The sequence below is a fragment of the Phalangium opilio genome, unplaced genomic scaffold (assembly GCF_054372755.1).
Source record: "Phalangium opilio isolate 3A_F unplaced genomic scaffold, DU_Popi_V2 ptg000232l_1, whole genome shotgun sequence".
NCBI lineage: Eukaryota > Metazoa > Arthropoda > Arachnida > Opiliones > Phalangiidae > Phalangium > Phalangium opilio.
Window position 1 is genome coordinate 1,621,306 of NW_028324223.1, and position 16,423 is coordinate 1,637,728.

The following is a 16,423-nucleotide window of genomic DNA, read 5'->3' on the forward strand; positions in this document are numbered from 1 at the left end:
AGTTGGCTTTTTCCAACGTTACATTGATTATGGTGCATTCCTTTTCAAGTAGTTGTCCAGGGTTGCAACAAATACATTGGAAAACTTAATGTAGATCGAGTTTATTTAATTATAAACACTTAAAACGTGCTGTAAACATTTACACTTTCGGCCTAAAAAGGTCAGGGAAGATCTAAGAAAAAGGTCAGGGATAACCTGGAGTTGGAAAAGTCAGGGAATTTGGTTCTTAAAATATCCCTGGCCACCCTGTTGTCGTACAAACCTTCCTAACTAATTAATTCATTTCTTAGTTAGATAATTAATAGTTCTTGATTGAGCTATAATTACATACTGAAATAATTAAAATGGACAATAATAACTTTATTTTTATTCAAGACTTCGATTACGATTATTTTACTTAGGGTATTGTAAGAAAGCCGTGGAAATTATAGATCTTCAGGATCTTCCTTAGTATATTCTATGGACCATTTTAATCCAAATCTTGGGCCCCATTTGACCAGCCTTAAATCCTGCTTATTAAAAGGCTAGATTTAAGGCGGTGATTAAGTAGCTCTCCTTTCTGTTAAAATACCCCATTATATATTTTTATAGACCAATTTTGTTGGCGTTTGCGACTCTAAGAAAGAGCTTATCCTTTAAATGCCTTACGAAAGCCGTAACGGTATCCCGCGTGAAAATGGTCTATCTAAGGGGCGTGAACTCTTGACCCCGGTCATTTTTAACCCAATGGAGGTGTCGATTGGACTTGGACTATACCGGAAACCGTCTCTCTCCTTTCTTAGGGCACTTCCTGGGGGCTGTGGATGCCCATGCACTTTCACTAGACAATGCCCCATGAAATGGCCCCTTTATTACGTATCAGGGGGGTCCCGTTCGCATATAGCCCTTAGGGGGTAGGACATTAATTTTTTTCATCAAATGATAAAAATAAATAAAATATGACATCTCACACTTCCGAACTTGTCTTATCAATAAAAATGTCATGTCATATTTCAATCCCGAAGCTATAACTCACGGGACAACTTGTTCTTTTCTTCTTTTAATTAAGATAGTTAGATATGGCCGGCGTGAGATTGCACGCGCTCCGAGGGAACTAACACTCCAAACCAATTAAGGATATAAAAAAATACTCGCAATACAATTCTAATCGTGATAGAGTCCTTCCCCTCGATTTATATTTCACGCGCTCCGAGGGAACTAACAGTTCAAACCAATTAAGGATATAAATACTACTCTCAATGCAATTCTAATCGTTATAGTGTCCTTCCCCTCGTTTTATATTTCACGCGCTCCGAGGGAACTAACACTTCAAACCAATTAAGGATATAAAAAATACTCTCAATACAATTCTAATCGTAATAGTTGTAACGGTGGAAATTCTTATTGTCAAAATTAACTCAAAATTAACTCAAAATTTATAAAACGAATTTATCTTTCCAATTCTATTTTTAAAATTTTAAAAAAAGTAACCAAATACACAAATATCAATTCAAAGAAACTGAGGGTATTGTCCGGTCTTGGGACTCTTGAATGCGGGCATTCAAGATACCTTGACAAATCAGCCCCTTTGTATCTACCCAAGATGGGACCGTTCCACCTACTGCAGAGGTTGTTCGCCCCATTCTGTCCATTTGTTCCGCTAAGGTCAGCTTTTGAAACTTGCAAGAGTGACCCCTTAATCCTGTTCATTTAAACTCTCCCCACATGTAAATAGTTTTTGCCTTTACAAAAATAACTAGAAAAACAAGGTTGCCAAATCAAATATTTTTTTGTATAGTATAGTATTGTTAAGTAGTTGTAAGAACACCTGCAAAAGATTATTGAACTAAAGGTCGGGAACCTCAACGTCCCCGTGACGTAGGTCGCGAAGAAAAGGGTTTTTTCCCCAGCGAATGACACGTGAACCAGAGGACGCGAGGTCCCGAAAGATATTTTTGAAAAAGAGAGAGTCCTTTCGGATACTTGAAGGAGAGCGGTCGAAATAATTAACCCATCTAGTCCTTGACCCCTTCGGTTTCGCACGGAGATGGTCCGCCACAACCGGCAAAGGAACGAAAAGAACCGCTAAATATATACGCGAACGCGCTCGATCCGTTTTTAAAAAAGAAAAGGAGTTCGCGAGAATTTCGATGTCCGCTATGAAAAATATAAGAACGTGTGCGCGAAAATATCACTAACGTGTCCCACGAAAACCATGAAAAATCTGTGCGCGGAATAACTCGCGACAAAGGGATTACGCCCCAAGAGCCGGATAATTGTCGACCACGCAACTCTCGTCAATGGATCCAAAGAGAATATAAGGGAGGAGTGGAAGCTCCCCCGCTCCACAAGCGTAAATAGTTATGTCTCGCTTAAATTATACTAGCGGCAAGGCTAGCGGTACGAGGGAGTTTCCGGCTCAATAGCGCCACCTACGATACCATTTAATGTCTCAAACGGAAATGCCTCGGTACTGCGCATTGAAGATGCGCGGTAGAAAAGCGAGACAAGTTTTGCCCCTCTTTCCACTCCTCCCCTATACTCTCTTTGATGGATCGCCTCGGACTCGAACTTGAGTATTTGCCCGCTAAAAGGGTTTCCTTTGTTAATTAAGTTTTAAGTATAATTTGTGAATTTTGTTAATGTCGGTTCGATTGAACTTGATCTTTTGTTTTTGGTTAAATCATTTAGCTTCGACCATGGTCAACACCCTTAAGGTGTTTATATTTCTTAATAATTATTAGTAGGTTTATTAAACTTTGTTAATTTGGCAACCTAAACAATCTAGTTATTTCTCATCTTATATCTAAATTTCAAAACAAATCCCCTAGACAACGAACCTAATTCTTTATTTCTCACGCAAGTCCCAATAGTGAAGGCTTGGCGGTTACCCGGACCAAATTAAACAACCTTTGTAGGGAACTCATACTCACACTCTCACATCTTAAACATATATAAAATATTCCCTTACATAGTGTCCTTCCCCTCGATTTATATTTCACGCGCTTGAACCCGTAATGGATGGGAACAAAAAAGAAATTCTTTGAATTATTGGAATTCTTCATTTTGTACTTAGAACACTGGGGCTAAAGTGGAGGCGGATTACTACGTAATGTTAAAGACCCCCTTGGTGTGGTGTGGTAGAAAGTAGTTTAGGTTCTACGCGTTAAAAGGTTGTGGGGGGGGGGGGTGGATTTATTTGATTGGCATTTTACAAGGTTCCAGGACATTGATTACGTCATTAAATTAAAATCGTATCAGATTGAGACAGACAGAGCAGAGTAGAGTGGTAATGTGCGGTCCGAGCATCATCCCTTTTTAAATTTCGCCGACAGGGGGCGTACAAATCGGAGAGATTCTAATTTTGACAACTCTGACTCCGCCCAACTTAAATAGAGGGTCCATTTCTCGAAACTCATATTGGCTTCGAATAATGATTTTGCAAGTGTGAACAGGCCATTCCCCCCCCATTTGAAATTTAAAGGAATATCACCTTTTCCCATTTGATGACACGAGTCACTTTGATTAAAAAAATATTAGTTTATATTTTAACATCGTGTTTTTTTAATCTTAAATAAATTCACATTTTCACATTTTATTTATTCTTTTTATTCTCTTACGGACCCTTTTTTCAATGAAAGCAAAATTAGGGTTCGCAATTTTCCTCGCCTTTTCGATAAAATTTAGATTGATTGAAACCGGTTCAAAAATAAAAAATTACCGATATACCAAGATGAAGAACAATTTCCCGCTCTTTCTTATTTTAAACTTTAACCAGCTATTTTTAAATATATTTTAAATGCAAAGTATCCAACCCCTCTGATTAATTTTCTTCAAAATATATATTATTTTTTTTTTATTATAGTCAAAATAAATTTTAGTCGGCGAAACTTGAAACGTTCTTTAATTTTGATGGATTTGAATTTCAAGGGATTTGACAATAATGTTAATTTTATAGTATTTAAGATCCTATTATAAGGAAGCCACTTATTACTAGGTAGACCGACGCCATCTTGTTTATGTTTATGCAGAGATAATTCATGTTTATATCTGAATTTGTTTTTTAAATAGCGTGAGAAAATATTAGACATATAATAATCCCCAAATTTTATTTAATATCTGTGAAAATTTCTACTAGAGTTTTAAATACTTAATTAAACTCGGATTATAGTATTTTAGTGGCTTGGTGGTAACGAATGGGGTTTAGCGCTAAAGAGACTAGAGAAATTTCCTTCCCCCTTTGATTAACTTTAACTGCACTGAACCGAACTGAATTGTTTAAGCTTAATTCAGTTCATTGTAGAAAGCGTTTGAAATGACTGGCAACACCTGTATTTGCACACTTACCTATAGTCCAGCCACTTAACGAGTAGCAATTCTTCTCAATAGAAAATTTAACATTAAATAATAATTAATCATAAAATTCAAATAATAATTTATCAAAACATTTTATTTAAGAAAAGAAATAAAATGTTCCCTTAAAAAATTATATAATTTTTTTTAATTATTAATTCCAAAATGTATTAACTCTACTTAACCAGTAGTATAAAAGATACGATATTTTGGCGGTTAAGGTATTTTAAGAGCCGTGTTACGTTTATATATATGTATATAGTATTTAATGACAAGTTGGGAAAACCAAAATATTACCTCTCCGTGTCAAGAAGATTATATAAACTTAAGTATCCAATAAAAACGTTATTATGTTTCTGAGTTGGGGTTTCCCATTTTTGTTGTTGTTTTGAAAAATATATCGCAATGCACGGGCCTTGATAGATATAGGAGGCAATGAATGAAATATATCACAATGCACGGGCCTTGATAGATATAGGAGGCAACGAAGGAAATATATCGCATGCACGGGCCTTGGTAGATATAGGAGGCAATGATAATCTCTCTCTTTGCACGAGAGGTTTATCTTTAATATTTAAATAAATATAATTATTTTTAATTATTTTAATCTTCAATAATTAACATTAATAATAGTTAAATCGTTTAAAATAAAGTTATACCTATTATCTTCTCAAACTTTGCTAATATTGACGTTTAAAGTGAAGGGTACCCCTCTTGCCCGCTTCCTTCAAATTTGGGGTATATATATACGATTCGTTTCCATTATAATAGTAAGGAAAAAGCGCAATTGCGAAAACCTTTGGTGGCCGATCCCACCTTAGGGAGGCTAGACGTTTCTCGTAACCCTAGCTGATCGCCGCGTATATCCTAAAACCAAACGATGATAATGGAGTAGAAGCCAATGATACAGATTGGTGTCTATGTGGAATAGACGGAAGACCAGTGGATGGTGGTGTTAGAAGCCAGTGTAAGTGCAGACTGGTGTCAATGTTGGGATTGACAAAGAACAGAAGATGGTGGTGATTAGAAGCCAGTAAGAACAGACTGGTGTCCGTGTGGGATGGACGAAGACCAGAAGATGGTGGTGTGAGAACTCAAGTAGAGGAGCCATTTCCGTGACTGTGAAAGCAGTTCGGAAATGGCGAACACGTTTGCTCCGATACGCAAACTGCGAACGCGGTCACGTGGGTGTAACAACGGACAGACAGACAGACAGACAGACAGACACGGCCGTTACAGAACCTCTCCTGGACTACGTCACACGGAGAGGTAAAAAGTGGTTGAACACGAGGGGGTTTTGTGGCGCGACAGGTGAACCCACAAAATGATTAATCTTTATTCGGGACTCCCCATCTGACAAGGTCATCAAAGGGGTGACCCCCCCCCCGTTACGTGAAGGTACCACCATCCTTTATAGACGCTCCCTATATCTGTTAAACCAATCTATATACGCACCCTTAAAAATATTTCGATATGTTTTTATTTTTAATAATAGTGTAGTCTGGGAAAATCCATACTGAATTTGCTCTATATTCTAAAGGTGTGATTTTATTACGAAATTCCTGGGGTTTCCTATAAATTATTTTTTAATACGCGTCCCATATATTTTGATTGATCTATTACATATATAGCTTTAAATATTAGGTCAAAAATAGACCTAATAAAGCGTTCTGACACCAACCACGAGACGCCGAAATATTCATAAATTCGCAATTTGTTTAAATAATAAATAATTTTTTTTGAAAGGAGAAATAAATATTCCAAATACTAACTACAATTAATCAAATCAAATTAAATAATTTTTTAGTTTCTAATCAGATCTATCCAAGGCACTTAAATAGTATATACATATAATTAAATATTTATTTATTTATTTTTTGAAGGCGAAATAAATATCCCAAATACTAACTACACTTAATTAAATCAAATTAAACCATTTTTACCTCTCCGTGTGACGTAGTCCAGGAGAGGTTCTGTAACGGCCGTGTCTGTCTGTCTGTGTGTCTGTCTGTCTGTCTGTCTGTCCGTTGTTACACCCACGTGACCGCGTTCGCAGTTTGCGTATCGGAGCAAACGTGTTCGCCATTTCCGAACTGCTTTCACAGTCTCGGAAATGGCTCCTCTACTTGAGTTCTCACACCACCTGTGTTGAGTTCTTACTGGCTTCTAATCACCACCATCTTCTGGTCTTCGTCCATTCCACTTGGACACCAGTCTGTACATACTGGCTTCTAATCACCACCATCTTCTGTTCTTTGTCAATCCCACATTGACACCAGTCTGCACTTACACTGGCTTCTAACACCACCATCCACTGGTCTTCCGTCTATTCCACATAGACAACAAACTTCTACTCCATTATCATCGTTTGGTTTTAGGATACACGCGGCGATCAGCTAGGGTTACGAGAAACGTCTAGCCTCCCTAAGGTGGGATCGCCACCAAAGGTTTTCGCAATTGCGCTTTTTCCTTACTATTATAATGGAAACGAATCGTATATATACCCCAAATTTGAAAAAAGCGAGCAAGAGGGGTACCCTTCACTTTAAACGTCAATATTAGCAAAGTTTGAGAAGATAATAGGTATAACTTTATTTTAAACGATTTAACTATTATTAATGTTAATTATTGAAGATTAAAATAATTAAAAATAATTATATTTATTTAAATATTAAAGATAAACCTCTCGTGCAAAGAGAGAGATTATCACTACCTCCTATATCTACCAAGGCCCGTGCATGCGATATATTTCCTTCATTGCCTCCTATATCTATCAAGGCACGTGCATTGTGATATATTTCATTCATTGCCTCCTATATCTATCAAGGCCCGTGCATTGCGATATATTTTTCAAAACAACAACAAAAATGGGAAGCTCCTCGCAGAAACATAATAATTTCTTTTCTCTGTATATGAAATGAAAATATGGATAATATTGCGCTCCTTTAATGGTATAAATCCTTGCCTGTCTATTAATATTTTACGTAGGAGTAATACTTTTTTAGCGAAGTCTAGAGAGGATAAACGTAAGCGAGATTGTTTCGGAAAAAAAATACTGCTTCCACTAATGGGTTTATACTCCTTGTTACTGTAGTATAGAGTAATCATGATAAAAGCTTAAAAAATTACGAGAGGACAGACCTTTTTTATCCTCTTGATTTATTCTTAATAAGAATATAAAACATTTATTTTGTATCAAAAAATATTTTTTGGTGCTAAGATTGCTTTAAAAAATCCAAACGGTTAGGCATGATGATATTTTTCAAATCTAATGAGATAACGCCCACCTAGTTGAAAATTGCCCTTTTTTATCCGCGGGAGCCATTCTTAATGAGAATTTCGATGCTAGTAGGTTGTCAGTTAAACTACCGGTATATTATTGTTGTTGGAAATTGGATATTAAGTCAAATTAAGTGGTTGTAAAGAGCCAGCAAGTTTTTGCCACTTCTTTTTGTGAGTATTTGATTTTTGTGTGTAAAATGGAGGAAGATAATGTTGAGAGTAAGGATGAAATGCGGAAGGGCAAAGCGCGGGAAAGGATGAGGGCAAAAAGGTCGACGTTTTCATTGGATACTTTAGTTTATATAATCTTCTCGACACGGAGAGGTAATATTTTGGTTTTCCCAACTTGTTAGTTTCTAATCAGATCTATCCAAGGCACTTAAATAGTATATACATATAATTAACTTATTATTTATTTATTTATTTAATTATTTATTTAGTTTTTGAAGGATAAATAAATATCCCAAATACTAACTACAATTAATCAAATCAAATTAAACCATTTTTAGTTTCTAATGATAATCAGATCTATCCAAGGCACTTAAAGAGTATATACACACTTAAGGGCTCGCACAGGGCAATCTCTATTAAGTCCCATTTGAAAGGAGTTCTGTTTGATGTTTGAAATGTGACAATTTTGTTATCATAAGTGCGTACTTTTTTCACTTTTCCTTCTAAGTTTTATGTAGTTTTTAAAAGAGGGCGCAAATTTTTTCTTTCTTAAGATAGTTTGAAGGAAATAGCGCGTGTGAAAATGGCGGGAAATATCAGACATGAAAAGCCCGCTCGCCAATTCTTTCTATATACCAATCTTCCCCAAGTTTAACCAAAAAAAAAAGAAGTTGAAAAAAGTGGAGAAGCTCTTGGAGTGTGAGATGAGGCGTAATTTGGAAGATAAGAAACCCAAGTGCTCCCATTAGTCTTCCTCCGCCACAAGAAAAATAGTTCGTTCAATCATTTTGAAACAATACGGACAAAGGCGCGTCATGGGGTCCGGGGGATCGAGCTAGACCGAGGAGTTACTTCATTTTTTTAAGTTAAGTAAAAGTTCTATTAGGAATTCATACGTCTAATAGGAATAATAGTGTAGCCATATTCACTCAACTAATCATTATGTATGACGAATAATGACCTATCTCGCTGCGCCTTGTTCAATTCAATTCAATTCAAACTGTTTATTTTTTCTTTTCGTTACACATATAGTATTTAGTATCGTGGCAAATTCCGGTTGACATCTGATTGACATTGAACTGTCTAATTTCCTTCAAATCGTTGCTAATGTAGATAAAATGGTAACCAGTGTTTTCGTGATTTAAATAGAGAAAAATTCATATACTTTAATTTCAACCTTGGTTTGGTCAAAATCGTCGTAGAAAATTCGTGGTATTTAACGTTAATCTAAGATTGAAAATTTCTTCAAATTAACCTATACTAAGTATCACTCTTAAAATGATTAAAATTCCTTTTTTAAAAAACTGGTTTTTTAAAGGCGAGTTTGGGAGCTTCCTTAGATTGAAATTGAGGGTTAGAAGGCACGCAGGGAGGGGGGTCCATTCGGGCAAAATGAAACGTCCATCAATTTAAAATGAGGCTGCGCTATAACTCAAATATTTTTCTAATGTCCTGTTTGCGGCCTTTTGTGCTACCAATGATTAAAATCTACAGTAGGAAAAAAACAGAAACAAAAATCACATGGTTTTGTATCAGGAAATGTGGCTCAAAATAATTTTAAACTCTACTGAGAGTTCATTAATTTTTAAACTGACAATTACAAACTATTCTGAGATTTGAAATTTTTTTATTTAATTTTATTTTATTAATTTGGCGCGTTTTCTTATACACTTGCACGTGCTTTTATTTCCCGCGTTTTCTTATACACGTGCACGTGCTTTTATTTCCCGCCATTCCGGCGCGTGCCATATTTGAATTAGGCGTAAAACAATGTGGGTTATTATTACGTCATTCAGCTCGCGCTGTGGCTAGCTCGAGCGCCCGTTAAAAGGGGTCGGACATTTTAGAAAATAATTCCTTGCTTGGTAAAGGTTATAAAGCGTTTTGAATGAGGGGGGGGGGGAAGTAACTGACCCCTCGATGGTGCTATGTAGAAGACAATCGCTTCCATTATAAAACGCTCTAAATGGGATAAGTGGGAAGAAAACAAGGTTTATTTCAAATGCATTTTTATTAAATTTCTTGAAATATTCCAGACCAACGCTTAGTTAGATCTTTCATCCATCCATCTAAATGGAATATTGTCTTTGAGAAGCTGCGGACAATTTTGTAATAGCGAAATTTCCATCAGTAAGCCTGAAGGTTTTGGTGGAAATTTGGGTGCTTTTCAAGCCTCTCAAATAGTACAAGCGAATAGAAAGCTATTTAATAATAATAAGAAGTGAAACATTCCATTACACTTAAGATGTTTGTTTTGAGGTCCCGGTTCAGAGAACTATTTAGCACTCGGAAAAATGTCCCTGAAGATACTTCAGCGTGTGCCATTGGTTTTAAAACCTCGTAGTTCTGTTCGATTCAGTTCCAAACCTCTAATAATAAGAAATTACTGGCAATTCAATGAAGTAATCGCACCGAGTATTATGACATTCCCTTAAATTTTTTGGATTCCTCGCAAAATTGTGTTCTAGAATTCATTAAATCTAACTTCGAGTAGCACGTGATAAATGACTCTCTAAAGTGGGAGGTACATTAGTTGCGTTCTTGAGAAGGTGTCAAGGGGGCATGGTTTTAAAAATCTTCCCACTAGGGGACGCGAACGTCACACCTATAGCTATTGCCTTAAAAAAATGTATGGCCAGGATCAAAAGTAGAAACAGTCAGCATCAAGATTAATTTGAGCTTTCCGTGTCTTCTTAACAGAATCAAATCTATATAAAAAGCGGGGCCCGCCACGTTACAAAACTTGTCTCGTTTTGAACCGCGAATATCTATTTTATTCAAGCGGGAGATGATTTCCAACCATATTCATCTTGCGCGTGACAAGAGGGGTTTAACACTCTTCCTTAATAGATACCTTTGGTGTGATTAATATTACCGTAGAAATGGCTAGTAAACCACCCCTCGGTTTTTGAAACACCGCGCGTGACAAGAGGGGTTTAACACTCTTCCTTAATCGATACCTTTGGTGTGATTAAAATTAGCGTAGTAATGGCTAGTAAACCACCCCTCGGTTTAGAAACCAGCGCGTGACAACTAACAAGAGAGTGTTGGACACTTCATATTGTTAAAATTGATTACTAGTTTGAATTTTCACGTGAATAGTTACTAGTGTCCGACCTCTTGGGGGAAAAGTCTCGCTCCTAAATAGACATGAGCGATTCGAAATGAAAGGTCGAGTTTTCATCTCTCTCTCTCTCTCAGGAGCTGTCTCGAGTTTAAATTAGCTTTTAATAAACTGCTTCTCTATTTAAAAGAAAAGTATTTAGGAGATTTATATGTCCAACAATCTTTAAATAATGTTTAATTAACATTCGAAATGATTTAAAGTATACATTGAATAAAAATAATGATGGCTTTTTAAATTGTGTTCAGCTGTCATTCAGAATGATCAGAAACAAAACCGGATCTTTAATGAGAAAAATTATTTAAGCTTCCAAAGATTTCTGTCCCCGGAGATTTTACCTACTCGCAATTTTACAAAATACAATTTAAATTAATCGCCAGCGGAATATATTAAAAAATAATCGGGGGAAACCAAGTTAAGAAGCTTTTAAAGTAAGAAAAGAAGCGGTATAATATTTTTAAGCGCCTCCTTAATAATTGTGACGTGCCTCACCGAAGGCGCTATAGTCGATCCGCCCTTTTTTCTCGCGCGGAAAAATTCAAAAAGATTTCTTCTCTCTTTTTCCCGCCACCCCGATTTTCCCGCCACCAACATTTCGCGCCACTTTTCCTTTTCTCGGAGAGCACGCTTTTTTATTTTTCCTCGCTCAATCCGAGGGGAAGGACACTAATCGTGAATTGGTTGATATTTTAATGGTGATTCCTATTAGCTTTAACGAAGTATCCTTCCCCTCGTTAGTACGGTGTCTCGAGATCTCCCTTCCCCCCTCCCCCCCTTTCCGTCCCGCGCGAGAATTTGTTGAGGAGCTCGAGGCAGGCAGGCTTGTGGCTTCGGCTATCGGCTTCACTCGCTCCGCCGTTGTATCCGAAGCCGTCCGTATCCGGCGCGCGAAAGAGCTCGTGCAACGGGGCCCCGTCTTCTCGCAAAGTTTTAAAGTGTTTAGGCCCGGGTTTTAAGCCTAATTAAGTTAATTAAAATGAGCGTGAAAGACAGATTTAATCGTGGTTAAATTCCTTGCCAGTGTTTAACGCGTTTTTCCGTCGTTAAATTCTAAAAAAGCGAAAGGAAATTAAGTGTTTTCGTTGATCGGACGGTGGATTTCGTTTTCCCCACAAAAAATTCAACGGACTTTGTCGTACTCTGGTCCCGCGTTCGTTCAGGACGTTTACCACCGGCGGTATTTAAAACAACAGCAACAAAAGATGAGCCCCTGGAGTTACAGAAAGTTGAATCCCTTTCAACTGGGCCTAATTGTCAGCGTTTATTTGGCCTTTGGACCACGTTACGTCACTACCAAGAAACTCTTCGACATTTACTGGAACAGCACTAATTCAATGTGAGTTTTCTTAAAAGTTGATTGTCTTCTGTTCAAAGGTCGTGAAAGGTTAAGTCAGTTTTAGCCTTTTAGGCTTAGGGTATAAATATGGTCTAAGTAGGGTTTTAGCAATGCTCTTCGGTTCAAAGGTCGTGCTGTTCTCGTGAAATATTAGGTCAGTTTTAGGCTTAGGGTGTATAAATAATAATTATTGTAGTTTAAGTAGGGTTTTAGGAATGCTGTGGATTGGATTTAGGCCTGGAATTGTGGGTAATTTGGTAGGCCTAGGGGTTGAAGGTTTGTATTGACAACTGGTTACTGGTGTAATAGTTACTGGAATTACTGGGTTTTTAATTTTAATAAGGGGTCAAGGGTTATAAATAGGTTAGGGAAGTTGTAGAGCATGGTTAAAGGTTGTATTTTGGTTTTTTAAAGTGTTGACAACCGGTGTAGGTAGAATAATAATTACTGGAATTCCCGGGGTTTTATTTAAGAGGTCAGAGGTTATAAATAGGGTCAACTTTTTAAAGTCACTATGCAATGTTTGCGTAGACTCTAAATTAGAAATGGCGGCGCTTATGAAACGTAATTGAATAAGGAACCCCGTAAAATGTCGACTGCTTTTAATTGATTGAATTTATTAATACGGTTTCTATGCGGGAGAGGGGGGGGGTTACTATTAAACCCTTTTAACTTGGGGGGAGGGGTGGGGGTGGGGGCGTAATAACCCTTTTAGAAAGTGTGATATTTTAGATAGAGGCGAGTTATTGAATTCAACACGTTCCATGAAGGCGAATTATATATTCCTATTTCTATTGAGGTTAGCACGTGCTCGAGTGGGCCCCCATAATGCCCCGCGACCAGGGTTCCTAGAATTAACAGCATCCCCCGCGCCCTCGCTCTATAATTTTGCAAACTCCACTGATTTTTCATTATTATTCTATAGACCATAATCTAATGGCTCGAAATCTATAGGTCGTATGACGTCATACCCCTTCCTTTATATTGGTATCTCGAAATAGTTAAAAGGACCCCCAAATATTAACGGTGTATTAATATTATAAATAACAATAGGTTTAAATGATAGTAATTCAATTGAAAATAACTTCTGAAATCTTTAATAAAACACATTAAAGATGCCTGCAGCTATTAAATACGCTTAACGGGTTATTTTAAGTATAAAAATTGAATTAATCCTTCCCATAATGCCTCGCGGTTAAACGTACCTTAATTGTTCTTCGGGTGAATTTTTATAAGGGGTTTTAGTTCAAAGGGTTTCCTGTGTTTTTAAATTAAATTTTTAATTATTCGCACTCTTTGCTAGGGATTATTTATCTCTATGGGAATTTGGATAATCGCAACTTTAATTTTATTCTCCATATATACGTTGAGGATAATTTTTATTCTGTAAAATAATTTCACGTTTAATTGCGAAGCGTGTAAAATCGCGTTTATGCTAATTTTCCTTATTTCTAATTATTTTAATTACGAATCCTAAACTCGTAATATCTTGGGTGTGGGGAGGTTTTAATTTTAGGTCTCGAATTTCCCGCTATATATTTTACTTCGACGTTAAAACCGGTTTTTAATAGAATATAACTACAATTAAATTTCTTATTTTATTTTTTTTAATTAAGTTTCGCAGACTGCATCGACGTATACCTTTTTAGTTTCCAACCAATCACGATTAACGCGCCCAAATTTAAGTATACACCAGGGGTGACCCCCACCTAGATCTTTCAATCCGCGCCTCCCAAGCAGGGTTGTTGAATTTTTTGATTTTTCAAAAAAATCGGATTTTTTTGATTTTAATTGATTTATTTGATTTTTTTGATTTTTATTGAACTAATAGATAGTAAATTACCAACATGAAAACTTTTGAGTCAAAATTAACCAAAAGCAAAATAATCATGACATTTAAGCAGCTATTGGATATTATTACTATTCAAATGCTTGTATAAAAAGACTAGCTTGACCTCTATTTCATTTCCTAGCCTTTCCAGCAAGACAAACTGGAGTTCTGGTGTAGCGCTTTTTCGTTAGTCTAATTAAAACTAAGTTAAATGTAAGTTAAATAGTAATATAAGAAACTAGCTACAAGTTAAATGCCCGGAAACTCGCGTCAATTTCACTATTGGGTTGAGCGAGAAAAATATTATAAAACGTTGTCTAGGGGTTTTGTGTGTGTAGGCTTAAATTAGTAAAAGGGTCCGAATTGAGTTGCCAATGAACCATAATATTTAATACCGACAAATAACATAAAACAATGCAATCGCACAAATAATGTTAAGCATGTAAAACTTCCATGGAAGAAACCATTTAGAAAAATAATGTCATGCGGTTTAATCCAAATAAGGATTGTAAATTTAATTCATTTACGAATTAGTCCCAATAAGGGTTTAAAGGTTGAATTTTAAATATACGTTAATTATTAATCCAAATAAGGATTATTACATTACCTCCAAGTAAGGATGGTAACTAAGAATTTTGAGTGCTGGTAAGAACTCTTCAGAGTACAGTTATTATGATAAATAATAATCCAAGTAAGGATTGATTATAAGGTCCAAGTAAGGACAGATAAATAAGTCCAAATAAGGACTGGCGGATTTGACTCTTTAGAGTATCATTACCAAGGACTTAACCCAAGTAAGGATTAAGACATGCACTCAAATAATTATCCCAAAAGGGGATTAATTCATTAACTCATTTGAGTTAATGTAAATAGTTTAAAATAATAAACATAAATATTTACAACGATACATTTCCTGAGAGGAGTCCATTCTGATGAACGGTTGGCGAGCGTTCGAGGCTGAATTGCCACAAGAGTTCCAAAGCGTCCATTACGTTTTCATAGATTCATTACGCGGCGCGTGGTCTCGTTATGGGCTTATGCCTCTTTTATGATTTTGGGCCATAGCCTCTTTTCGCGGTTTCGACCGACTGTTTTTGAAAGTTTTAATCTTTTTCTAGGTTCTTAAAAGGTTAAGTTCGCGGTCTTGCATCTCTTTTCTCAGAAGCCTAGTCGTATTGAGACATTTTAGGGTATGTCAAAAAGTATCAAGTATATCCCTTTTTAACGCGTGCAGGGGTTTTTATCATACCCGTGTTGTATGGGCCAAAGGTGGTACCAATAATATTTTAGAGGTATATCAACCTCTAGGTACAAGTACCAATAGCAATCAAGGGGGACGTATTTTCTAGGGTAACGTGGTACCCGACGTAACTGGTCACGTGGTGATCGGTATCCATGATTGGATGGGTTGGTTACCTGACCTTACCACTGCTGACCCATTCACCCCTTTTAACTTGGTGACGCGCACTTCGGCACCGCACACAGAAACTGTCAAAAGTTATTAATGACATCCGCGACCACAAAATACAGTAACACAAAATATATACAGTAACAACCTGGTTATTTGTCAAATATAATAAATGACCATTCGTGGCCACTAAACACAGAAATACAAAATATATACAGTAAAAGCATAGTTAACAATCTTAAAGTTTGGTTCGACAATTGGCAACTCATTTCTCAAAAGGGATTAAATGCTAAAAATGGGGAAGGTTTGGTTTTGTAAAATTCTATTTGAAAGGGGTTCCCAAGATCGGAGACCCAGACAAGGTCCAGGCCCGCCGTCTCCGTGTAGAAGAAAGCGGTGCTTCAAACAAAGATAAAGGTCGCTAAATGTGCATGGTGGCGACTACCTGTCCAGCAGGTCGTCCCCTCCCAGTACACACGTTAAAGCTTAGTTATCGAGCACGGATCCAAGTACCCGAAAACTTGGCGACCCATATATCATGTTTGACAGCTGAAGCGCGGGAACTATTTCAAAGCTTAGAATTTCTTATATTTTCTCAAAATAATTATATACCCTAATATTTTTATATATTGTAACAAAATAACGTTACACTGGGAAAAACATAGATTGAAATATTCCAAAACCATGATTATTTTTAATTTTAGGTCTTTTCTAAATAAGTTTCTTCTCGAGTTTCTTAAACTACTTCTTGGAATCTTAGAAAACATTTTTTAAAAATAAAAATATATTCTTGATTTTAATCAAATGATTTTTTTTTAAAAAAATCTCTTGATTTAAATCAGTGATTTAAATCAAACCGATTTAAATCAAACAACCCTGCTCCTAAGTAGATCCAGAGAATTAATTTTAACTCCCGTTAATATTTTATTTAATTATCAA

The 16,423-nt window shown here is 36.4% G+C and overlaps 1 protein-coding gene across 2 annotated transcripts in view; it reads left to right on the forward strand.

Moving 5' to 3' along the window:
• Positions 1-16,423, forward strand: part of LOC149612744 (uncharacterized) — a 337,733-nt gene that overhangs the window by 22,997 nt on the left and 298,313 nt on the right. The window contains exon 1 of one of the 2 annotated variants that reach the window (XM_089858177.1): positions 11,734-12,245. The exons of the other annotated variant lie outside the window; for it this stretch is intronic. Within the exon in view, the coding sequence (XP_089714303.1) occupies positions 12,112-12,245 (134 nt within the window). The 5' untranslated portion in view covers positions 11,734-12,111. Of the gene's footprint in view, positions 1-11,733; positions 12,246-16,423 lie in introns of those variants that run through there. 2 annotated transcript variants of the gene reach the window in all.